The sequence below is a fragment of the Salvia hispanica genome, chromosome 5, assembly GCF_029641045.1.
Source record: "Salvia hispanica isolate PSC_SH4W2 chromosome 5, Shi_PSC_v1, whole genome shotgun sequence".
NCBI lineage: Eukaryota > Viridiplantae > Streptophyta > Magnoliopsida > Lamiales > Lamiaceae > Salvia > Salvia hispanica.
The window spans coordinates 42,372,981-42,399,632 of NC_142696.1; the positions used below are offsets into that span (position 1 = coordinate 42,372,981).

At 34.9% G+C, this 26,652-nt stretch overlaps 3 protein-coding genes and 1 long non-coding RNA gene across 4 annotated transcripts; 2 read left to right on the forward strand and 2 right to left on the reverse strand.

Annotated features, from left to right (window-relative positions):
- Positions 1 to 10,722: 10,722 nt before the first annotated feature.
- Positions 10,723 to 12,390, forward strand: LOC148926874 (protein FAR1-RELATED SEQUENCE 5-like). The gene is made up of 2 exons (XM_089059274.1): positions 10,723 to 10,803; positions 11,385 to 12,390. The coding sequence occupies exons 1-2, from the start codon at positions 10,757 to 10,759 to the stop codon at positions 12,388 to 12,390; spliced, it is 1,053 nt and encodes a 350-aa protein (XP_088915400.1). The 5' UTR covers positions 10,723 to 10,756.
- A 1,140-nt stretch (positions 12,391 to 13,530) lies between these two features.
- LOC125200859 (uncharacterized) lies at positions 13,531 to 16,953 on the reverse strand. The gene is made up of 4 exons (XM_089059275.1): positions 16,444 to 16,953; positions 16,306 to 16,407; positions 13,828 to 13,959; positions 13,531 to 13,545 (listed from the first exon to the last, which is right to left on the reverse strand). The coding sequence occupies exons 1-4, from the start codon at positions 16,951 to 16,953 to the stop codon at positions 13,531 to 13,533; spliced, it is 759 nt and encodes a 252-aa protein (XP_088915401.1).
- Positions 16,954 to 20,912: 3,959 nt separating this feature from the next.
- Positions 20,913 to 24,847, forward strand: LOC125188405 (putative late blight resistance protein homolog R1A-10). The gene is made up of 2 exons (XM_048085225.2): positions 20,913 to 21,329; positions 22,464 to 24,847. Exons 1-2 carry the CDS (start codon positions 20,913 to 20,915, stop codon positions 24,672 to 24,674), a joined length of 2,628 nt encoding a protein of 875 aa, XP_047941182.1. The 3' UTR covers positions 24,675 to 24,847.
- Positions 23,518 to 25,984, reverse strand: LOC148926875 (uncharacterized). The gene is made up of 2 exons (XR_016130596.1): positions 25,687 to 25,984; positions 23,518 to 25,442 (listed from the first exon to the last, which is right to left on the reverse strand). It is a non-coding gene; the product is annotated as an uncharacterized LOC148926875 (long non-coding RNA).
- Positions 25,985 to 26,652: the final 668 nt, after the last annotated feature.

Below are 26,652 nucleotides of genomic sequence, written 5' to 3' on the forward strand. Positions count from 1 at the left end.
ACACTAACGAAAATTATCATATGATAACATAATGACGATATTACCCTTTTGTTGATATTTTGTCTACTATTTATTGAGATTTTGTGAGCTTTAATCTCATCCACTCATTTTAAAATCCAAGGGTGGAAATTTAGTCTTGATTTTGGATTAGGGTGCTATAAGCATTAGAATAGGACCATATATATATATATATATATAGGGAGATGATCAAAATAAGAATGCATTTAAATCCAGAAATGCAGCCCAAATCTTGGCCCTAGGATTAGATGATCTAATGGTCAATAATTAACCCAAAACACGGAAGGTCATAATTAAGTAGTTTTAGGTCATATTATAATATTTGGGTTTATGTCATGTTAAGATCATTTTAGGTCATGCTTTGTTAGCATGACCTAAAAATAAACTAACTATGACCAAAAAATGTCTTACGTATGACCATGTTCTGCGTTTCTGTATTTAAATCTGGTCTTCATAGATCAAAACTCTCTCTATATATATATATAGAGTCCCATTATCCACAAATCCACTCTTAACGACCGAACCACCAAACCCTACCAAATTAGTCCTTTTAGATCTAGTTTTTTATGGATAAGATACAGAAATTTATAAATTATTTTCGCCTTCATCACGAGCCTATTTTAATTCATCCGAAGGTAAATAAGTCATACTAACATGTTACGAACATTTAACTTCGTTCCAGAATATATTACTTCATTCTAGTAGGTTTTTACTTCATTCCAGTAGGTTTTTACTTCATTCCAGTACGTAAATGTGGTTTCGCCATCGCGTGCCGTTCTTTCTCTCTACAATATCTATCACCACCGCCATGACGCTAATATGGTTTAATAAACACATGGAATAATGTAATAAATTATTGGAATGAAGTATGTGTAGAAGCATTTGAAGTCCTACTGGAATGAAGTAAAAATCTTATCCAATGAAGTAATAACGTTTCTGAATGAAGTAATAAACTCACTTGAATAAATTGCATTTTTAAATGTGAATCAAGCAAAAACCCACATCAATGAATTTGAATGAAGCATATGTTGAATCATTTCAAAACCTACTGGAAGCAAGTAAAAACATGTGGTAGTTTCAAAGCATTACGTATAGAATGAACTAATAAACCTATACAATGAAGTAAAATGGGCTTGTAATGAAGCAGAAAAAATTCTCACAGCAGCACATCTCATCAAAAAAACTAGATCTAATGGCCCAGATTTGGTCTCTAGTTCGGTCTTTAAAATTGATTCGACATTGATCACAACTCTATATATATATATATATAGGGTCTTGTTAGGTTGAGATTATTTAGCTAAATTGAGAAATGAGATGCAATATGGGCCACTAATCCACAAGCTAAACAAAATGTCAACAAATACAACATTATGTCAACAAGGGGGTAAAATTGTAATTTCTTTAATAAAAAAAGCGTGAAACATCCAAACTGATTTCAAACCAATTTCTAAAATTTCTCTAAAATCTCTCTTCCAAAATCTTCAAATCTTCATCTGCAAAATCTCGCTGATCTTCAAAATTCAAAACGTAAACATTCAAAATCTCGCTGATCTAAATAACGAATGAAGAGGAAAATCTGAAAGACGGATTGGTAGGAAGAGAGGCGGTAGACGCCGCTGGAGGCTTCTCGGAGGAGGATTGGTCGCTCGTTGATGAAGATCGGGAGGGTTTCGGTGGTGGAGGAGAGGAGGAAGGTGAGTGTGTACACAAAGAGACCTAATCGCTTCTCGATCCCCGATTTGTCTAATCCGATGTTGATGTAGATCGTGCCGAGCACGATTCCGACTCCTATGGCTTGCAATGTGTTGCTGACGAGCAATTGCTTCGTTCTGTAAATCAATTTCCAGAATCGGAAGGATAGGAGTGTGATTTCGTGGATTCTCGAGCTTCCAGATCTGATTTTGTGTTCAATTGGAGGAGGAGAGATGGATTCGATTGATTTTTCCGGCTACTGCTCCGGCTGTTCCAGTGGTTGGAGGTCGGTGAGGATTTCCATGGCAAATTTGAGGGGATCGAGCTAGGGGGGGGGGGGGGGGGGACGGTGAAGCCGTTGGAGAGGAGGAAGGCTTCGAGGGAGGAGTTGTCGCCGTGGTGGATCACGAAGCAGCAGCAGCTGCCGCAGGGCGTGCCGCCGGAGCTCTTCTCCGTGCTGCAGTAGGTGAAGAGAGCGTTTGTGCCGTTTTGGAGCCACCAGCAGCGCAAGGGGGCGGCAGAGGTGGTGGAGCTCGATTGGATTCTCCAGGTGTTTGATGAATTGATTCAGAAGGTGTGTGCGTTTATGCGTGTGAAAGTTTAGAGTGAATTGTCTCTCTAATCTAATTATTAAGATTCGATTTTTTTCCAGAATAAAATGTTCTTTTTTCTTGTGTATAGTGATGGTTGAATGTGTTCTGTTTTTCTAGCAAATGTTTCCTTTCTTTTCAATGAGGGATTTTTTTTGGTGGATTGTTTTTCTTATTCTTGAGCTGAAATTGTTCTTGATGGAGTTGCTGTCTTACTTAATTCTGCTGATTTTTTATTGGTCTTGATATCTTACCATATCTAATTTCTCTCTCTGTTTGTCTCTTGAGCTAAGATTTCCATAGCTTCTTGGTTCCTGAAAGAAACATATTGATCTATTTGAGAGAAAGAGTGAGAGAGAGAGAGGAAAACATCTTGATCTTGTAAGGAATAGAGTGAAAAGCAGCACTCTCAATATTGATGATGACGATGATGATGTGCAGAGCCATAAAATAGTAGTTATCTTTTAATTACAAGAATTTTTTTAGTTGTTGACACTATATACAAGTTGTTGACAAGATGTTGACATTTCGCCTTCCGATATGGAAGGCGAAATGGAAGGCTTCTCGATCGACGCTGCCGAGTTCCCCGATTTCTTAGGCGTCATTCTGCTCGATAGCATTGATTTCAACGATCTCTTCCTCGGAATCGAAGACGGCGATGTTTTGCCCGATCTCGAGATGGATGCCGAGAGCTCCTCGCCGACAGCATTGATTTCTACTCTTTGTTGGATTTTGTAGTGAGATCTGCAATTTTACTCATTTTTCCTGAATTGGAATTTGTAGATCTAAAAATTGGAACAATAAGATTTGTGAGATATTGAATCCTCGTGTCGAAATTGTTAAATTTTTTAATTGACTAATAGATTTTGTGTATGTTGGTGGAAGCTCTGCGATGTTTCTGAAAGTAAGTAATATGTCAGCTATACTTTCAAGTCATGTCAACTACACGTAAAAGTCATGTCAACAATTATATGTCCTGTCAACTACACTTTCAAGCCATGTCAACTACACTACAAGCTATGTCAACGATAATTATAAGCCATGTCAACTACACTTTCAAACCATGTCAACTACACGTACAAGTCATGTCAACTACACGTACAAGCCATATCATATCAACTGCACACACATATAATGTCAAATATGTGTACAATCCATGTCAACTACACATCAAATGTCAACAACTGTGTAGTTGACATAAAAAAAAATTAAAATTGAAAAAAATTAATTTTTTTTTTTAAAAAAAATATTTTTTTTTTAAAAAAAAAATGTAAAAAAAATTAAAAAAAAAAACCATGTCAACTACACGTACAAGTCATGTCAACTACATGCACAAGCCATGTCAACAATTATAAGTAATGTCAACTGCACTTTCAAGCCATGTCAACTACATGTACAAGCCATGTCACGAAATTATAAGTCATGTCAACTACACTTTCAAGCCATGTCAACTACATGTCAATTGATATGTGAATTATAAGTGTTATTTTTTAGTTGTTGACATTTTAATACGAGTTATTGACATTCGATATTCTCGGTATTGATATGTGAATTATAAGTATTATTTTTTAGTTGTTGACATTTTAATACGAGTTGTTGACATTCGATATTCCGCCATTTTAGAAATGAAATGACGATAATACCCCTAGTTGGCATAATCATGTCAACTATACACATATAATGTCAACTATAAGTTGTTGACATTTGATGCAGCCACTCATTCATAATTTTCGTGCGATGTCAACAGCGTGTAGTTTATGTCAATTAGGGGTATTATCGTCAATAGCTTGCACATCAAATGTCAATAGCCTGCACCAAATGTTAACAACTTATAGTTGACATTATATGTGTATAGTTGACACGAATTGTATATGTAGTTGACATTATATGTGTGTAGTTGATATGAATTGTATATATAGTTGACATGGATTGTACACATAGTTGACATGAATTGTAAATGTAGTTGACATTATATGTGTGTAGTTAACATTAATTGTATATGTAGTTGACATAGATTATATAGGTAGTTGACATGCATAGTTGATATTAAAAAGGGGAGATAACTAAATCTTAGCAACTAATTTTCAAATGAGAAATATTACCAAACAATCAGAGTGCAAAATATTTCATGCTTTAATTTGGAGAAATAAAAGAGAGAGACACGTAACATTTGCCTCAAAAGCAGAATTCTTTACGTATTTTCCGTTCCTTTCATACTTGATAAATCATCCAACAACAATAAAAAAATTGTACATTTAACATTTCTTCAATATCAAGAATATCAAATGTCAACAACTAACAAATAACACTTATAATTGACATATCAATACCGAAAATATCGAATGTCAACAACTCGTATTAAAATGTCAACAACTAAAAAATAACACTTACAATTGACATATCAATACCGAGAATATCGAATGTCAACAACTAAAAAATAACACTTATAATTCACATATCAATAGCCAAAATATCAAATGAACTAAAACAAAGTTGAGATATCACAGTTAACAGGCAAGAAAAAGCAATAAAACTGCCAGATATCCAATTCAATCATCAAATAAAAGTTCAATCATCAAATTGGTCAATCATCTGCGTCGGACTCACTACCAGAGGAACTCCCTGAATCAGAATCTGTAAAAAACAAGCTCAAACGAATGAACATCTGTTTCTGTTTCCGTTTTCCATACTTTCACCCCCAAACAATGTAGAAACGCAAGAAAAATCAGTATCAATACCACTCGAGGACGAATCGCTGCTTGAGCTGCCAGAACTGCTTGAGCTACTGATGCCATTGCCTCTACCATCATTCTCCTGTCCAACAACACCATCATTCTCCTGCCCAACAACACCTTCTTTCACAAACTCAATCTCCACAACAACAGGGAAACTCGTTGCTGGCATATCGTCATCAATATCTACATCTTCTTCATCATTTTGTTTCATCATCTTGCCACAATCATCATTCTTGTCGCTCAATGCGCCCTACACAACATTACCAACAACATGAATAAACAGTGAAAACACCACAAAAAAGACAAAAATCTTGATGCAAATTTAACTTACCACATCAGCATCAGTAACAGGACTGGAGGGAATAGAAACTCCAGCAGCTGGATTGTTGTTCATCATCAACGCTTGCCGCTTTGTCTTGCTCACCATCTTCTTCGAATTGGTCACAAACCGATCAAGTTCCCACAGCGTTTCCGTATCAAGAGCCTCAATATCAAGCTCAATTTCATTGACATCCTGTGCCAAATGCTCATCCCTCTTCCTGATTATTTGTACAAGTTGAGGCATCTTCTCTTGGGGTAAATTCTGCAACCCAAATCCAAGTTTTGTTGACATCCAATTCCTGATAATACTTCCAATTCTATAAACAAATCAACAATTAAGCTTGCAAAAAGTTCAAATCCTATAACAAAAGCAAATATTGGAAAAATCAATCTCTCAAATGAGTTCACATCTAATACAATTGAATCATCTACTGCAAAAATATGGTAATATGGTTGCAACAGAAGCAAAAATCTCATAAAAATGTTGATAGCAAAAACACAAGTAAATAGCAACTCATCAAATCATGATCAAGGAAAAACAACTACTTAGTCTACAGTCATCACAACAAGCACTACAAGGCAAAAAAAAAAAAACAGAGACGTATCAAAATGCCTCTATTTTACAGAAATCAGTAAAACATGAAAAGAAAATAGATGAATTTGAATTAAAACATGGTACAACCACAACAAAAATGCTTGTTTCAAATAAATAAAAATGGAAAAGAGAACAAAGAAATTCACCTAAACCTGATCTACTTTCCCCAAATAACCACACAGTGTTAGCCCAAACAATCAAAACATGAAAAGAAAATAGAATTAGCCAGAAAAGAAACAGAGTATGAGAGATGCGGTGAAATGAGAACAAAAATTGAAGTGCATCTCACTCTATCAAACGATTTACTCCCAAAGTTAAACAGACATGCAGAGTGAGCTTTCGGGTTCCTGTTTTTGTGAAATACTCCCAAAGTTCACCATCTTCGATCAACATTTCACCTTCTCCGATCACCTATATGTAGTTGACATTATAGGTGCGTAGTTGACATTAAAATTGAGAATCTAACTCTTAGCAACTAATTCCCAATTAGGAAATATCACCAAACACCTAGAGTGCATTATGATTAAGCTTGATTCCTCACTCCAACACAATTGATAATCTAAACCTAAAACTTTCAATTCCATAAACGAATTAATAATCAAGCTTGCAAAAAGTTCAAATTTTATAACAAAAGCAAATTTTGATGAATCAATCTTTGAAATCAGTTCATCCAATTCCATAATCTGGCGGTGGTATTGAATTTGTCTCATCTTTAATTGTTGAATCTGCAGCTGCAAAATCTTCAAATCAAATTCGTTGGATTCATTGAAAAGCAGCAGCTAATAAGATGTCATCATCACTCCTGTCAGCGAATCCAGCACTAAATTCCGGTAGATCATCGATGAGGAGACGGAACAAGAAGAAAATCCATAGCCGCGATATAGCAGAAAATAACGATCAGCACCAAAACTCACCAATCGAATGGAAATCGGAGACGCAGCAGCAAATCTACTCGTCGAAGCTCCTCCAAGCGCTCGCCAAGTCCGGAACGGCGACGGCTCGCTCCTCATATTCGTGCTCGTTATTCCGCCGAGCTGCCTGAACACGAAGCTGAATTCGCCGTCCGCGTTAATTGATTGATTATTAGATTTCGACTTCGTCAGCTTGTCTGCCGTCACTTTAGGCGACGGCGTCCGGCTCCCTGCTGTGGCAGCTCTTCCGGCGGAGACATGATCGAGCTGCCACCACCTCGTCGCCGTCATATCAGCGCAATCGCAGGCGCAGGCGGCGCTCAAACATGCGCTACATGATCGCTGCAAGCTCAATTCACAGCTGCCACAGCCTCTGTTGTTTCACCACTCCGTTTCACCCTACGTTTCGAGACGGAAATCGCACACCAGTGCATCCACGCCGTGTCACCCCCACGGCGGGCATAAGCTCTTCTTCAGCACTCCCCAATTGATGCCTCGCCGCTCAATTGCGGTCGAGATTGAGAGGTTTTCTTCTCTGTTTTGGGGATTTTCAGATCGAAACCCAATTTTTCTCTCCCAACAATGCGTCCAGATGCAAGGAATCAACATTTACCATTCTACCCTTTCATATTAAATTAATCTAAAAATATTTATTGTGTGGCAAAATCTGGACCACTCATTTAATAAAAATGAGTGGCTGATATTGCATCTCATTTCTCAATTAGCCTAAATAATCTCAATTGATCACAATCCTATATATATATATATAGGAGTGTTATATTGCTAACTCAATACCTAATTGCTAACTACAACTAAATAATAGCCATTAGATATTCAAATTAATGGCCTAGATCATCAACCAAGAAATGTCAATACGATCAACAAAAAACGTCAATAAAGTCATAGGATTAATTCCATAAAATATCAATAGGGGTATTAATGTCAATTAACTACATGTTTAGTTATAACTAACTTTTAAAAGAAATCCCAAAATGTTAAATTCATATAACATATATCAAATTAAAGATAATTTTATAAGGATTCCAACGATATCATACATGCATATGTTCCGACGTCAAAATTTAAAAAAAATTTGAATTTTTTTCAATTTTTTCGTAAAGCAGAAATGTCAACATACTATATAAAATATGTCAATATAATACATGTTGAATGTCAATATAAGCAATGAGTTAACATTCTTAAAGCATTGTGTTGACATTCTCAAAGCATTGTATTGATATTTTCGAAACACTATATTGACATTTTCATCTAAAACCCTAATTTGACGTTTTCTTTTATCTTTTTTTATTTTATTAATAAAAATGAAAAATACACGTGGCAAATTGTAGACCACACGTTTTCTAAAATCCTATGGCCTTAAATTAGTTGTAGTTAGCAATTAAGTGATAAGTTAGCAATTGATCACTCCCCTATATATATATATATATATATATATATATAGAGTCCCATTATCCACAAATCCACTCTTAAAGACCGAACCACCGAACCTTACCAAATTAGGGCTTATAGATCTAGTTTTTTTATGGATAAGATACAGAAATTTATAAATTATGTTCGCCTTCATCACGAGCCTATTTTAATTCATCTGAAGGTAAATAAGTTATACTAACATGTTACGAAGATTTAACTTCGTTCCAGAATATATTACTTCATTCTAGTAGGTTTTTACTTCATTCTAGTAGGTTTTTACTTCATTCCAGTAGGTTTTTACTTCATTCCAGTACGTAAATGTGGTTTCGCCGTCGCGTGCCGTTCTTTCTCTCTACAATATCTATCACCAACGCCATGACGCTAATATTGTTTTAATAAACACATGGAATAATGTAATAAATTATTGGAATGAAGTATGTGTAGAAGCAGTTGAAGTCCTACTGGAATGAAGTAAAAATGTTATCCAATGAAGTAATAACATTCCTGAATGAATTAATAAACTCACTTGAATAAATTGCATTTTTAAATGTTAATCAAGCAAAAACCCACGTCAATGAATTTGAATGAAACATATGTTGAATCATTTCAAAACCTACTGGAAGCAAGTAAAAACATGTTGTAGTTTCAAGGTATTAGGTACATAATGAAGTAATAAACCTATACAATGAAGTAAAATGGGCTAGTAATGAAGCAGAAAAAATTTTCGCAGCAGCACATCTCATCAAAAAAACTAGATCTAATGGCCTAGATTTGGTCTCTAGTTCGGTCTTTAAAATTGGTTCGACATTGATCACAACTCTCTATTTATATAGGCATGTTAGGGTGCCACCACCCCTTAAAATAACATCATACCACTATTCCTAGCCAATCATTTGTACACGTGGATGAATAATAAGCTGCCATGTGGCAATTGCTGTGAAAATTTGCTTCGATGGAATCTGTAGCAAATAACGAAGGTGACAATCATTATCTATTACTTAGCTTATTGATTGTGTTCATATTCATGTATTGAATTTGATTTTAGATTAATATTAGTTGTTGATTGGTTTATGTTTCTGATGTACTGAAATTCTTATTTGATTATATTATGTATTGTCGATTATGTGTTAAAATGATACTTTTGGCTTATAAATGTTAGGTTTACTGCATAATATGATAGTTTTGTCGGATAAAATGATATTATGATAAAATGATACTATTACTGATTTGTAGGTATGTACATTCCTGTTTGTGATGATAGGTTTACTGCATAACATGATAGTTTTGTCGGATAAAATGATACTATGATAAAATGATACTATGATAAAATGATGCTATTACTGATTTGTAGGTATTTACATTCCTGTTTGTGATGATAGGTTTATTGCATAACATGATATTTTTACTGCATAAAATGATACTTTTACTGCATAAAATGATATTATGATAAAATGATACTATGATAAAATGATACTTTTACTGATTTGTAGGTATGTACATTCCTGTTTGTGATGATAGGTTTACTGCATAACATGATAGTTTTGTCGGATAAAATGATACTATGATAAAATGATACTATGATAAAATGATGCTATTACTGATTTGTAGGTATTTACATTCCTGTTTGTGATGATAGGTTTATTGCATAACATGATATTTTTACTGCATAAAATGATACTTTTACTGCATAAAATGATATTATGATAAAATGATACTATGATAAAATGATACTTTTACTGATTTGTAGGTATGTACATTCCTGTTTGTGATGATGCTTTGAAGCCAATGATTGGTATGAAATTCAATACATTAGTAGAAGCAGTTGGTTTCTATGAACATTATGCTCGTTTAGTTGGTTTTGGCATTCGTAAAATGGGTAACAAATCAGTTCAAGGTATTACTAAGTGGCAGTATTTGGCTTGCAGCAGACAAGGCTCTAAGAATTTTATACCTGGTCATGCATCCCAATCAACTGAAGTGTCTTTTAAAAAGCGTAGGTGTCGGTCATTTAGGTGTGAATGTCTTGCTAAACTCAATTTGAGATATTATTCAGATGGCAAGAGCAGAGGATATGAGGTTTATCAGTTTGTTGAGTATCATAATCACTTAATGGTTGCGGATGAGCATAGGCATTTTATGATGGCCAATCGCAATCTGGATCCTATCCATCGGAGGTTTATGGAGGATTGTGGCCGGTGTAATATTGGTCCCACTCTCACATTCAAACTTTTGAAGGAGATAATGGGTGGACCTGAAAATGTTGGATGTGATATTATTGATATTAGAAATGGTTATCGTGATATTATGTCCAATATTGATGGTTCAGATGCTCAAATGATTTTTGATTATATGCGTTCTCAAAAGGAATCATCTGATGCCTTCTATTATGAAATTGAGATAGGATCTCATGGAAAGTTATCTAGACTCTTCTGGGCTGATGCTATTTCAAGACGAAATTATCATATGTTTGGAGATGTAATTTCATTTGATTCAACATACAACACTAACAGGTATATTACTTTTGTTGCTAATAGACATAAAATGATACTTTTTGCTGATTAAATTATATTTCAGTTGATAAAATGATACTTTTTGCTGATAAAATGATAGTCATAGCTGATAAAATGATACTTCTGAATTATATAATGACAAAATGGTACTTGCAGTAGATAAAATGATATTTCTTACTAATAAAATGATACTTTTGCTGATAAAATGATAGTTATAGCTGATAAAATGATACTTTTCTATATGCATGAAAATATAATTCATTTTTATGTTATAAAATGGTACTTCTGAATTATATAATGACAAAATGATACTTGCAGTAGATAAAATGATACTTTTGGCTGATAAAATGATACTCAGAATATACTCATTTTATTCACAGAACCTATCATTTTATTCCCCGAAACTATCATTTTATCATTTTATCATGCAAAAGTATCATTTTATCCGCTCAAACTATCATTTTATGATGCAAAAGTATCAGTTTTCAAATAAAACAGAACCACCAAAAAACATCATCAAACCTATATCATTTTAACCATTTTATGATAAATATAATTCATTTTTATGCTATATTCTGAAGGTATTGCATGATTTTTGCTCCATTCACTGGAAAAGATAACCATTCTAGACCAGTTACATTTGGAGCTGGCTTGTTATCAAGTGAAGGTAGAGAATCCTATTCTTGGTTGTTTGGCTGTTTTGTTCGATGCATGGGGGTAGCACCCAAATTGATTATCACTGATCAAGATTGGGGGATCAAACTTGCTGTTCAACAAGTACTTTTACAAACAAGGCACCGATGGTGTATGTGGCATATCATGGTTAAGGTGTCAGATAAGTTGCCCAAATCTTTACTTGGTAATGAAGATTTCAAAAAAGAGTTGAATGCATGTGTTTGGTCTGATTTGTTAGAGCCTGATGAGTTTGATATAATATGGAATGATATAATGGAACGGTATGGATTAGAAGACGTGCACTGGTTTGGATCAATGTTTGAAGATAGAGAATTCTGGGTTCCTGCTTATTTTCGAGATTTTCCCATGGGGTCGCTTCTTAGGACTACATCGATGTCTGAATCGGAGAATAGCTTTTTTAAAAACTACACAAAGCCACGTGCAAATCTTGTACAGTTCATCAATTTCTTTAATTATGCTGTGGGAGATCAAAGGAATGCCAATTCACGATTGAACTACTTGGATTACTCAACTATTCCTGATTTGTCAACCCAATTGCCTATTGAGAAGCATGCATCTACAATCTACACTGATTCTATTTTCAAACATGTACAACAGGAAATAAGTATGGTATGTGAGATTGTTTCTATAACTACTGTTGAGGATAACATCAAGATGCATCAGGTCAAGGACCAATATGGTAGAACATTGGATGTTAAGTATGATTGTAAGAAAGACACATTCGACTGTAGTTGCAAGAAGTTTTCCAGAATTGGTTTGTTATGCTGTCATATATTTTGTTTGTTGAAGAATAAGTCTGCTAATCTCATTCCTGAGAAATATTTTGGTCGAAGGTGGTTGACGAGCTCTTTACTAAAGGCAGCACATGGTCTACCATCTGAGGAACAATAACCATTTGAACGTGTGTTCCATTTTTAACCTTATTTGTAAAAATTCTATTTTTCAGTCAGAGAAATGATAGTACTTATTGTAATAATGTTATTTTTTATCTTGCAGATTTGGATGAAAAGCAGGAAGTTAAGAAAAAGTTGTTCTCCAACTTTTATCGATTAGTCCAAAAGTCTGAAGGAAGTATTGATCATTTGTCTTTGTTAAGTGCTGGTCTTGATGATTTGGAACAGCATATATTTGGAAATTGTGCAGCACCTTCAGTCATTGAAAAGAAGAAGATGGTTGAGGATTTTTATGGAATGGCAGTACCTGATGTAATTGATGTACATCCTCCAGACGTTGTTAGTACCAAAGGATCAGCTAGTGGCAAAGTAGCAAAGAGGCAGAGTGCAATAAGGAAAGCAAATAAGCCTCTACGACGGTGTGGTAAATGTCATGAGATGGGTCGTCATGATTCAAGAAATTGTGGTAGAGTCAAGAGAAGACAGATTGAAACCATTTGATATAATTTAGGTATTTTTGGTGTATAAAATGACATTTTGGCTGATAACATCATTCTTTTGTTTATAAACTGATAAAATGATACTTTAACCTGAAAAAATGATACTCGCAGCAAATAAAATGACAATAACCTTATAAAATCATGTATAAGCTGGAAAAAATGACATATAAGCTGATAAAATGATACTCTCAACGGATAAAATGATATTTTAATCTGACAAAATGATATATAAGCTGATAAAATGATACTTCTGACTTATAAAATTATAAAATGATACTCGCAGTTGATAAAATGATACTTTCAGCAAATAAAATGATAAAATGATACTTCTGACTGATAAAATGATACTTCTGATAAAATGACATTTTTGTTTAATAAAATGATACTTTGGGCTTATAAAATGATAAAATGATACATCTGACTGATAAAATGACAAAATGATACTTGCAGTAGATAAAATGATACTTTGGGCTTATAAAATGACATTTTGGCTTATAACATCATTCTTTTGTTTATAAACTGATAAAATGATACTTTAACCTGAAAAAATGATACTTGGAGCAGATAAAATGATAAAATGATACTTCTGACTGATAAAATGACATACTTGCAGCAGATAAAATGATAATTTTGGGTGATTATATTCGAAACCACTATTACAAAACGCTATTATCAAGTCATATAAGTTAGTATACAAGGGGTTCAAATTCTCTGATCATCTTTTCACCATCAATTTCTCCTTTTTTGTTGTCATTCTCAAACTTCTTCTTTATCATTGTAAGTGTCTCAAAAGCCTTCTTGTTAGTATCTCCAATAAGCAATGCTTCAGTATATCTGGCACGGAGTTTTATGAAAGACTCTGTTCCCTTCTTCGTTAAACCTGAATTCCAGTTACGAACAGGACCACCCATGTAAGTCTCCAAATGGCGCATCACATAAATTCCACAGTCAACTTTATTTGTATCGTTCTGCCATGGCATATTCATGTATCTGGTTTTTGACAGTTTGACAGTTCTTCCCATTGATGGATTGACTCCATTTCCAAGATAAGTTCGGAAGAAATTTCTCTATTCAAATAACACAAAACATACATGAGGTTGATTAAAAATTATATTATGTTCCATACTGAATTATATTCAATGCATTTTAACTAATAAATATTGAATGCATTTAACTAAACATACCAGAGTACTTGGTGCATCTTCATATTTCATCTCAAGTAAATCTTCACTAACCAGAGAATTGTCAATCACATCCATCATTTGCATTTTGAGATTGAAGCAGATGATATAATAATGTTCATACGCCCAGATCAGAAAGAATATCTAATTTTCAAAACATTATATATAAATGTCATTTTCAAAAATATAGGTATGTTGTTCTGTAAGGGATGTCATCATATCATAACGCATATTTATGATGATAACCTAATAACCCTCATTTTATGGAAGAAAAGTATCATTTTATAGAACAGAATATCATTTTATGGACGAAAAATATCATTTTATCATGTATAAATATCATTTTTAGTAAAAATGATACTTTTGACCCATAAAATGATAGGGTTATTAGGTTATCACATAAATATGGGTTATCATTATAACGCACCCCTGTTCTGTAATGTATATCTAACTATTACTTACCAGGTCATAATTTTCCCATTTGAAATTTTCAATCTTTGACACAAATTCATTCAAGTTTGAGCAAAATCTTTCTCGACTCTCTGCTTCAGTCCAACCAGATCTCCTTGCAGTAATGTTGTAAATCTGTCATGTTTACATTTTTGTAAATATATTTTAACTTTTAATGTAATACTATTATTTATTTAATCGTTTACTGTACCGTAGGTGTGGTGTTGATGAAAAGACGACTCGGTGATGCCTTTGATTTGAATTTTTCATTGTGGTTGAGGAACACAACCCATGCATCTATGATGTTGATCCTGACGTATGTACGTGGAGCAAGGCTGTGGAAGTCAATCTTGAACAATGTGATCTTGTCGTTCTCATAAACTACCTCATAACTGATTTCAAATTCATATTTAATGTTAGTTAAAAGAACTGAATAAGAATATAATTATGTAATTCAAAAATTACTGTTCACTTTCTTCATCTGCCATCAACCAGTACATTATTTCTCTCTCTTCTTTATTCAGCTTTCCTTTCAGATTCACTGCTCTGACATTGTAGGGAGAGCACATTGCTTCAACAATTTTCTTTGTTGTTCTGACCACTTTCTCCTTTTCCATTGGAGGATCTTGAGAAACCATCTTCTTCCCTTTGTCCTTATTCAAATTTTCTTCTCTTTGTTTTAAAACTTCATCATCTTCTTGAGAAACCACTTTCTCCTTATTCAAATTTTCTTCTCTCTGTTTTAAAACTTCATCATCTCTGTGGATATCCTCCATGACAGTGGTTATTATGGTATCAACTCTGTCATGCTTTCATTAAAAAAAAAAAAAAATTGTTATTGACAGAAGGTATACTATTTTATCCACAGGAACTATCACATTATCAGCCAAAAATCTAAAACTATCATTATGAAACAAAAGTATCATTTTATTCACAGAATCTATCATTTTATTCCCTGAAACTATCATTTTATCATTTTATCATGCAAAAGTATCATTTTATCCGCTTAAACTATCATTTTATGATGCAAAAGTATCAGTTTTCAAATAAAAGTATCAGTTCTGGGATGATGCTATTTCAAGATGAAATTATCATATGTTTGGAGATGTAATTTCATTTGATTCAACATACAACACTAACAGGTATATTACTTTTGTTGCTAATATACATAAAATGATACTTTTTGCTGATTAAATTATATTTCAGTTGATAAAATGATACTTTTTGCTGATAAAATGATAGTCATAGCTGATAAAATGATACTTTTTATGTTATAAAATGATACTTCTGAATTATATAATGACAAAATGATACTTCTTACTAATAAAATGATACTTTTGGCTGATAAAATGATAGTTATAGCTGATAAAATGATACTTTTCTATATGCATGAAAATATAATTCATTTTTATGTTATAAAATGGTACTTCTGAATTATATAATGACAAAATGATACTTGCAGTAGATAAAATGATACTTTTGGCTGATAAAATGATACTCATAGCTGATAAAATAATACTCATAGCCAAAAATCTAAAACTATCATTATGAAACAAAACTATCATTTTATTCACAGAACCTATCATTTTATTCCCCGAAACTATCATTTTATCATTTTATCATGCAAAAGTATCATTTTATCCGCTTAAACTATCATTTTATGATGCAAAAGTATCAGTTTTCAAATAAAACAGAACCACCAAAAAACATCATCAAACCTATATCATTTTAACCATATAAACAATCATTTTATGTACTTAAACTATCATTTTTAAAAGTTACCTCATATTCTTCATTCTGAACTTCTTTCCCTGAAACTTTTTCCTCTTCTTTTCCAGCTGCTTTATTAGCCATTTCCTTTTCGCTTTCATTCTGTTTCTCTTGCTCGTTTTCCACCTCATCATCTTTTTCCTTCTTTACATCCTTTTTCCGATTAAATTCTTGATTCTCATTAGGACTGTCGTCACATTCAGGTATCAGAGTGAAGGTAGGGAACTCATTCCTATTTTTCAATATATATGTCCTCTCAGCAGCTTTAGTTAACTCAATCATGATATCAATCCATTCAGGATCATCAGTTTCATCATTGTTTATAGCATGTGTCATTGTATTCTGACTTTCTATAACATGCTGCACACCTTCCTCTCTCAATCCCACTGCATTTCTTGTTGTATCACAGATTATCTTAAAGCTATTTAGATTCCTGAGTTTTTCCGGCACTGCTTCAAGGACATCAACAATCTTCTCCATTGACGCTTTAACATTTTTGGCAGCTTCCTTCCATTCATGTAAGAAATTCTCCCATTCATTGGTTGTCCCCACTTCTACATCTTGAGATTCTTCTTCTTCGTCATCTTCATCATTTTCTTCATGTGGCTGCTTTTTATATCTGTCATACATATGACCCATACCAAATGTTGAATTCTCCATTTCTGCTCTTTGTCTTTCTTTCAACAGTTCGGCAGTCCATCCTTTCACTGTTGGATAACATCTTGGCACCATTTTTTTTTCAAAAAGAATCCTGTCCACGTAACAAGCCTACATTAAACAAAAACTAAATATTAGTTTTTCTGTAAATAGATTCATAGACAATGGAAAACAAATATATTCTTACCACTACAAAGATAACTGGCCCGGTAAATATCTTTGTTGTGTTTTTTTTCCACCTCTTTTGTGTTTCATGCAATCTAGATATGACATAGCCACACCAATTGTATTCTTTGATCTTCTCAACATTAGCTATGTAATCTAAAATTTTTGGCCTCAAATTTCCATCAGCAGGAGTGTTAATCAAGGCATACTCCATGAGAACCATAAAAGTCCATTTAAACAACTCACCACCTTCTTTGTCTCTCTCCATCTGCTCTACAACATACTTTGGCACCATTTTTTTCTCTCCACCTTTACAGAATTTAGCAATTTCAGTTTTGATGTGGGTATTTTTCTGAAATTTGCTCTTATTGATAGGTAAAGATCCAATCGGGAACCCAAGAGTTATGTGAACATCTTCATCGTCTAAAAACAGTGATTCCCCACTGTTCAACTCAATTGATGAACTTTTACGGTTAAAGTTGTAGATCAGATAATACGCTAATGCTCTTGGGAAACTTCTTATATTGAAGTTTAGGAGTGCGCCAAACCCAATCTCTCTAACAGCTCTTCTTTGATTCTCGTTTAGAGATTCAAGCATGTCAACGAAGAAGTCAGTATTCCTTCTTCCTGCCAAAGTTGCTATCTTAATGACTGTAATATCTTCAACAACTTTTTTCTTGCCCTTCTTTGATGTTGTCTTACCATCAGTTGCATCATCATTCTTTCTTTTCTTCTTATTTCTTATATGTTCTACTTCTTCTGCTAATGTTCTATGTTCATAATCATCATCATCACGAATGTTCTTTCCTAATAAACAAAAGATTTTAGTGTGTTAAACAGTTTATGTCATTATATAAAGTCAAAGTATCATTTTATCCCATGAAACTATCATTTTATCAAGGGCAATTATCATTTTATCTTCTGAAACTATCATTTTCTAAATTTCAATGAGTTCAAAAAAGCAGAGAGGGCATAACTTGTCACTTAAGTAGAACAAAACACTATTCACAAAGTATCATTTTATCATTTTCAGAAACTATCATTTTATGCATCCAAAGTATCATTTTATCAAGCAAAGGCACAATTTCTACATTTAAACAGATCAACCAAACACATAGCAACACACACACATACAAAAACACAGAGACACACACAACAACACACACACAAACACAGCAGCATTAGCATCAGGACACACACACAAACAAACATAAAGTATCATTTTATCCCATGAAACTATCATTTTATAATGTAAACTATCATTTTATCCCATGAAACTATCATTTTATCCCATATCCCATGAAACTATCATTTTATCTTCTGAAACTATCATTTTCTAAATTTCAATAAGTTCAAAAAAGTAGAGAGGGCATAACTTGTCACTTAAGTAAAACAAAACACTATTCACAAAGTATCATTTTATCAAGCAAAATCACAATTTCTACATTTAAACAGATCAACCAAACACATAGCAACACACACACAGCAAAAACACACGTAAACAAAGCAAAACACACACACAAACACAGAAAAACACACACCAGCAGCATGCACGGTAAAATGTAAATCTAAATATGTAGATTGTTCTCAATATTGTTATGCATGAACAATATTGTATAAATGTAAGAAATATCTACACTAAAAAAATACAGAATCTAAAAAAAATCGAGAAAATCTTCAGCAAAATGATAAATCGAGCAAAATCAAAAGTGAAATAAGTAATAAACTTCATCCAACCTTTCTTCGGTGAAGCTTCAGCGTTTTCCTTCGACATATTCCAGAATTGTGATGATTTTTCCTTCGATTCGTAGGGTTTGAAACGGGATTCGGAGGGTTTGATTGTGGGAGATATTGATGGAGGGTTTGAGTTGTGAGAAATCGAATGTTAACGTCTGAGTCAAGTTTCTTCTTTCCCACCAAATTTTAAAATGAAATGACAATTTTGCCCTTAATATATCCGAAAATGATAGTTTTATTTGATACAATGATAGTTTTTGTTAGATTAAATCTAGACCATATATTTTAAAAATGTGTGGTGGAGATTTAGTTATAGGGTTATCACACAAATTAGGGTTATCATTATAATGCACCCCTATATATATATATATATAGAAAGGCACGAAGAAAGGTTTGCAACACATGGAAAATTCATACCAAAAGTAAATTTATATTTGAAACACTATATTATTAATTTGGATTAAAAGAAATAAGATGACAATAATTCGACTCCTTGCTGTTGGTCTTGGTCGCCTCTTCCTCTGAGTAAAGAAATCTCGTGGAAACATGATTGTGCAAATTGAATAATTTTCGAAGGGCTAAAGCTATAAAGGCACGTAACGTGTTTTATTTATACTCCTTGTATTAAAAAAATAGAAATATTTGATTTAACAAGAGTTTTAATATAAATTTGGTAAAGTAAGAGAAAATAATTGGTAAAGTAAGAGAGACGAAAAAAAGTAAAGTAAGAGAAAGGAAGAGAAAAAGTAGTGAAAGCAGAGTTAGTGGATTGTGGGATTCATGTCATAACATAGAAAGATTTAAATTTTCTATTTTTAAGAAACGACCCAAAATAAAAGTAGTTGCTATTTTGAAAACACAGATGGAATAATAGTGATACTTATTTTCTTAAATAGTGATGGGAATGATTATGCAGAATTCAAATATTAGCAGTTTGTTCTAACTATTAGGTGTTTCAATGGTTAGAGCTTTTGTTAATTTATATCTCTTGCTTTATTCTACCGGTTTGATAGTTTCTTAGAGCATCTAAAATGGATGTCCGATCTCACGCTCGGTCGCTTGAGATCGGGCCCGGGCGTCGTCGGGCATCCACTGCAGACGTCGGTCGCGCCCAACCACGATCGAAAGATCGGTCGCGACCTATCTCTCGCCCGATCCATCGGGCGTGAGATCGGCCATCCATTGCAGCTCGATGCCCGAGCCTGATCGGGCCGTTTTTCATTTTTTTAAAATTTTTAATTCTTTAAACCCTAATTAAATCACTATTAAAAGTTTGAGAATTTGAGCCAAAAGTTAAATTTAGATGACTAGTTTTTTTTTTTAATTAGTAATTTAGTTTAATGTAGTTGTTTTAGCTAAGTATGATGTAATTTTTTTTAATTAAGTAATGCAATTTTTTTTTTGCATTTGTGGTGTTTAATATAATATATTTTGGTATTTTAGTAATTAAAAATAAAATTAAAAAACAATAATATTAAAATTTAAATGAAAAATTGATAAGAGATAAAGCATACACTAGGGCTCCACCACTGCAGAAAAATAGGGCTCTTAGACTTGATACGCTGTTATCATTGTCATCATCAAAATTTTAGACATGTACGGTAATTTAGCTTCTCATTTTCCTTGAAAATAATCAATGTCAATTGACAATTTGTGAAACTTCATGATTCACCATTAATATTCTCATTCGAAATAAAATACATTTACAAAATTTCACGAGTATTATGATAAGTATATAAAATAGAATAAAAAAGACTACTATAGTCTATAGTGAGTATTTACATTGCTCGGGAAAGTTTTTAAAAAGTAAATGCTGGCAAGTGGCAACTTTGTTGATTACATAAAGCTGGAAGCAAAGCCAGTGTCCGCGTGGACCCACCAAAACAAGATATAGTATAGACAAAGACTTAGGTCGTCGTCTCTAGTTTTAGAAGTAGTACTTGAGAAATTTCGTTGAAGCATCATTCATGTCCACGCGCTAGAGATTGTAAAATTGATGTGATCTTCAAATATAAGTAGAGTATCTGTGGTGTATCCGATAGTACAGAGAGAGAAAAAAAATGGCGGAGGCGGCAGTGACATTCCTGCTGGAGAACGTGCAGAAGCTGCTGGTGGAGCAGATGAATCTCATCTCCGGGGCTGAGAAGGAGCTGAAGCAGCTGCAGAGCGAGCTGGAGCTGATGAACGCCTTCTTAATCGAGTACGCCAACAATCGGGAGAAGGGCCAAGTCTTCATTCAGTTCGAGCGCCAGATCAGGGAGGCCGTCTACGAGGCCGAAGACACCCTCGACGCTTGCCTCACCCACAAGGCCAAATCTGGTGGTAGCATTCTCAACATCAAGCATCTTAACTTGGCCAAGAAGGTCAAGGAGCTTCGCCTCCAGCTCCAGCCTACCTTCGACCGAGCCATCAAGGGCTTCAACGCCCTTCCCGTCGCCGATGGATCTGGAGTTCCCCATGATAATAAACTCAAAAAGGTATCTATTTCATACCCTACCTCTCTTCAATTCTATCTTCAATACAATTACAAACACATTTGTCATAGTCAAGTAATTACTAGCTGTGGGTATTATCTATCTATTTCTAGAATTGTATTTGGTGCAAATTATTTAAGTCAAGGTACCTTTGTATCAGGGGTGGCGAAACGGGTTACCCGCACCCGATAAGTCGGGTACTTGTATCCGATTTTAGCCAAATTTGTTGTCTCAATACCCGCCCCGCGACATATCGGGATTACCCGATACCCATGTCGGGGTTCCCATACCCGACATTGCTGGTACCCGTACCCTACCCGAAATCCTAATAAAGAAATTGAAAACCATGATAACCGTCAGTGTTCCCTAATTTACTTTATTAGTATCGACGGTAAACTTTGAATAGATTGAGAATAAAAGTGAGGGGACACTCTATAGCTAGTTCCGGTAAGTTTTCAATTGGTTCGTTGGAATATAAAATTGTTTCAAAAGAACTCTTAGATTATATAAAGTACTCCCACTGCTTTGCTTTAATAGAGGTATTTCATTTTCTTCACTCATTTTGGAAAAAATAATAATATAAATACTCTTCTCTACATTATGATCTCTTTTAATTTATTTTTTCTCCATTCTTACTATTTATTTTTAATTTTTTAAAATGAGTGTGTATATGACTATTATTATTATTTAACTATTTACTTTTTTTTCTCCACTTTAACTATTTGAAACGTCTCTATTAATATTGAACGGATGGAGTATTAAAAGATGGTATATGACTAATACTAATAATAAAGAGTATTATCGGGACTAACGGGTATACCCGCTACCCGCAAAACTCTAAAACACACTACCCAATCCCGTCCCGTTTCCCGTTATCTTCGGGTAGCGGGTACCCGATACCCGGCAGGTAATGGGTCGAGATGAGAATTATCCATTACCCGTTACCCATTTTGCCACCCCTACTTTGTATGCAAATTCGACACCAAAATGCTACTATGTATTGCAAGTGAATAGTCCAAAACTAAATTTATTGCATCACAATTCAATCAAAGTGTGTTTCATTATACTACTATGATATGACTTGGGACAAAAATGAAATAAATGAGCTGATGGGTTATTGGAATGGTTTATTTGCAGAATGATCTGGTGTTGAGAGAAGACAATGTAGTGGGTTTTGCTGATGAGGAAGCCACTCTGATCAAATATTTGTATGAAAAAACTGAGCAACTTGATGTTATCTCTATTGTGGGCATGCCTGGTCTTGGCAAAACCACTCTTGCCTGGAAAATCTACCGAGACCCCAAGATCCAGTTCGAATTTCCCACGTTGATTTGGGTGTATGTTTCTCAGGAATTCAATGTGAGAGAGGTGTTTCTCACCATTCTCAAGAAGTTCACCCGCGAAGACATGTCTAGCAAGGAAGACTGGGAGCTAGCTCCACTAGTCCGGTCTCATCTGCTGAGGGGAAGATTCTTACTCTTCATGGATGATGTGTGGACTGTGGAAGACTGGAAACTAATCGTACCTGCCCTGCCAAGGAACAATAAATCAGGTAAAGTTCTGATAACGAGCCGTCATGAGAGAGTAGCTAAGCAAACAAACCTCAACAGAGAACCTCACAAGCTGCGGTTCTTGCGTACTGAGGAAAGTTGGGAGTTGCTCCAGTTGGAGGTATTTGGTAACAACAATACATGCCCGGGAGATTTGGAGGGTGTTGGAAAGGATATAGCCACACAGTGTCGGGGAGTGCCATTAGCAGTCGTGGTGATAGGAGGAACTCTTATCGAAAAACGTCTAGACAAGAGAGAATGGGAGGAGGTGTCCAAGTGTGTCAGTACCTATGTCCAGGATGACAAGCGGACTGAAAACATTATCTCCATGAGTTATCACAAACTGCCTCATAACTTGAGGGATTGCTTCCTCTACCTTGGGGTATTTCCCGAGGACACCGAGATCCTGGCATGGAAGCTCACGCGCTTGTGGATTGCAGAAGGATTCATACAGCAGAAGCGGGGGAGGAGCTTGGAGGAAGTGGCAGAGGACAACCTAGACGACCTCGTGGCCAGGAACTTGGTCATGGCTGAGAAAACCAAGGCCAACGGCGACATCAAAACATGCCGCGTCCACGACATGATCCGTGAGTTCTGCCAGAATGAAGCCGCCTTTGCGAACAAGAATCTTTTCCAAGAGGTTAAGAAGACGAGGCAAGGTGTGTTCGAGCCAGCAATATCCGAGATAGTGAAGCGCCGCCGCCTGTGTATTCATTCCCACGTGGCAGAGTTCTTCCGCAAGACACCCAAGGGCAAAGGAGTCCGCTCGTTTGTTTGTTTCTCCAAGGAAACGATCGGGTTGCCAGCAGAGCATACAGGGTCGATCCCCGAAGCTTTTGATTTGCTTCGGGTTGTAGACGTCACTCCCATCAAATTCACCAAATTCCCCCCAAAACTCACCAAGCTGATACATCTGAGGTACATTGCTCTCTCCGGCAATGAATTCAAGGCTCTACCCGAATCTGTCTCGAAGCTCTGGAATCTACAGACCGTTAAGATAGACACCTTGTTGCGCGAGTTTGAGGTGAAAGTGGATATCTCCAAGATGCTGCAGCTAAGGCATTTGAAGACGAAAGCAGCCATCAAGCTCAAGGAAGTGAAAGGCGGAGGCGGGGAAAATCTACAAACGCTGAGCAGATTATCGGCCGAAAGCTGCAAAGAGGAGCTGTTCAACAGGGCCAAAAACCTCAAGAACTTGGGGATCCGAGGGGACCTAACCAATCTGGTGGAAGCATCCTACTTGGGGAAACTGGAACATCTTGAAAAGTTGAAGCTGGTGCACGACTTGTTACCTTCGGCTTCAGACGATGCGCTACATCGCGTGCCTCATCAGCAGAGTTTCCCGCCGAATCTGAGGATACTGACGCTTTCGTCTACGCATTTGCCTTGGACGCAGATGAGTACACTCGGAAGCCTGCACACACTACAGGTGCTCAAGCTTAAGGAAACGGCGTTCAAGGGAGCGTTGTGGGAAGCTCAGGGCGGCGGCTTTCTTAACTTGGAAACGTTGCACATTTCACGCAGTGATTTGCAAACATGGACTGCTTCTGGTGATCCATTTCCCAAACTCAAGAATCTGATACTGAAGAACTGCGAGAAGCTTCAAGAGATCCCATCTGCAGTGGCGAAGGGGAAGAGCCTTCAGCTCATGGAAATCGAACGTGTGTCGGCATCGCTACTTAAATCTGCTGAGAAGATCAGCAGGGAAAAACAGGAGATGCAAGGCGGGGAAGGAAGAGCTCAGAAAGGTGGATTTAAGCTCAAAACCTCTCCAGGGGATGCATCAACACCAAACTAATCCACCGACTATCTTAATTATTATCAGTCTCAATAATTTTCGTACTGTAATATGGCCTAATTATCTTTTAAGCTCTTATCCCTTTCATGTACCAACATATTTATGTGTGCTCATTAGGCAGCAGTGTGTTATTAAAACTCTTTCTAGCAATGCCAAACTAAGATTTTGCTTTACTCAGTTGACACTCTAACTAAAGTTCTCTTTCTAGCAATGCCAAACTAAGATTTTGCTTTACTCAGTTGACACTCGTAACTAAAGTTTTGATTGACATTATAGTTACAATTTTAATACTCCATATCAAGAGCTTATGATTCTTCTGATTGCAAATCAACTTTTTTAAGTTAAGAATTAGATGATTGCTAATTAATTGTAGATTGAGCTGTGACACCTAAATTAAGCTACTTTTATGGGTATAAAATATTAAACCATCATAAAATTTTGCAATAATTACTGAGATTTTAGTGGGAATGAATATTAAGCCGCGATTAAGACGATTTTGCTTAAAAAAAATTCCCAAAGCTGCGATTGCACTATCAACATTTAATCAGTGAATTCTTTATTTTTTGTCAAGTTATAGTTATGATTTTTAATTAGAATTTAATAATTGTCAATTGTAATTTGTTAGTTTTAATTCGAGATTTTCGAGAGTCAATAAAAATTGTAATCATAAAATTATCGGCAGTTTTACAAATGCGTACCTCCATTGCATTTGGAATGTGATAACCAAAGTGAAAACCCCCGGCTGTGATTAAAATAATATAACAGTTTCTGCAAAATAAATTAAAATCTAGAAAATTAATCTGAATTAAACCGATCCTTTTGAAACAACATAATCAAACACAAAATGAGATGTCCAGGCATTGAAAGGATTATTTTAAATGAAAAAATACCCAGTAAAGAGTAAAGACGATCAAAGCGTATCAAAAAATAAATAAATTTCAGTATAGTAACAAAATTTTAAAAAAAAAGGTGAAAAAACATTGGAAATGTAGGAGCACATTAGTGCACGAACCGCAAGAGCAGCAGGCGCAAGCATATGATGCTCCAGACATCTGGGCAACAGTAAGGGCTGATGGATTCATCGATTATTAAACGCATCAGTCAAACATACGATTGCCTTTTTCATATTTCCCGTAAGCAATTGGTAAAAGCAAAAGACAGAATGATTGAAAAGGAATTAAACGAGCGCATTGAAATGATTATTGACTAGCTCTGGACGAGATAAAAATATCTGCAACTCCAGTTGCTATGGTGAGGTAATGACGGAAAATTCGAGATGCGAATGGGAGAGACGAAACAATGGATGAAGGTGTTTATATGGTTGTTTCAGATTTGGGGTAAAATTAGACGGGGAGCCCTAATTATTTAGTGGGCTTTTTTAAAATTAGACGGCAGCGGCAATGTTTTAGTGGGCTTTTGATTATTTATAGCTATTTGTTTTCTGTTCGGCCCGCTTATATTTTAAATCCACCTCCTCCGTCTCATATTATTTGGGCCATTTCCTTTTCAGCACAAGATTTAAGAAAATTGAGTTTAGTAAGTTAAATAAAATAAAATAAAAGAGAGAATAAAGTGAGAGAGAAGATAGGGTAAGATAAAAGAAAGAATAAAGTAGGTGATTAGATATTTTATTTTTAGCTAGAAAAGAGAAATGACTCATGTAACTTGGAACAATCTAAAATGAAATACGACTCAAGTAACTTGTAACAAAGAGAGTAGTATGAATTTGGATCAGTCTTATTCAGGTTGTGGTGATGGTCGGAATAGAATTATCTCGAGGTGAGAGTTTACAATCATAATTCCATAAATTAACAAGATATTCAGACTGACTGCTATTATATTGGTCACAATAAACCTACGATTGTTGTTGATTTGGTCCTTCTTTTGTTTTTCTTTAGTTCACTCTATTCATGATTGATGTTCATTTCATTTGGAATCTATTCTTAAATGAGACGACTTTTGTATTCAACGGTTTTCG

Bases quoted from the DNA above. Each gene is read 5' to 3' on its own strand.
- LOC125188405 (XM_048085225.2), top strand. From the start codon at position 20,913: ATGGCGGAGGCGGCAGTGACATTCCTGCTGGAGAACGTGCAGAAGCTG. The intron at 21,330-22,463 runs GTATCTATTTCA...GTTTATTTGCAG, and splicing joins ATGATAATAAACTCAAAAAG to AATGATCTGGTGTTGAGAGA.
- LOC125200859 (XM_089059275.1), bottom strand. From the start codon at position 16,953: ATGGAGAATTCAACATTTGGTATGGGTCATATGTATGACAGATATAAA. The intron at 16,408-16,443 runs GTAAAGAAGGAA...GTGGAAAACGAG, and splicing joins AATTTAATCGGAAAAAGGAT to CAAGAGAAACAGAATGAAAG. The intron at 13,960-16,305 runs GTAACTTTTAAA...TTATTTGAATAG, and splicing joins TTCAGAATGAAGAATATGAG to AGAAATTTCTTCCGAACTTA.
- LOC148926874 (XM_089059274.1), top strand. From the start codon at position 10,757: ATGTTTGGAGATGTAATTTCATTTGATTCAACATACAACACTAACAG. The intron at 10,804-11,384 runs GTATATTACTTT...TATATTCTGAAG, and splicing joins TCAACATACAACACTAACAG to GTATTGCATGATTTTTGCTC.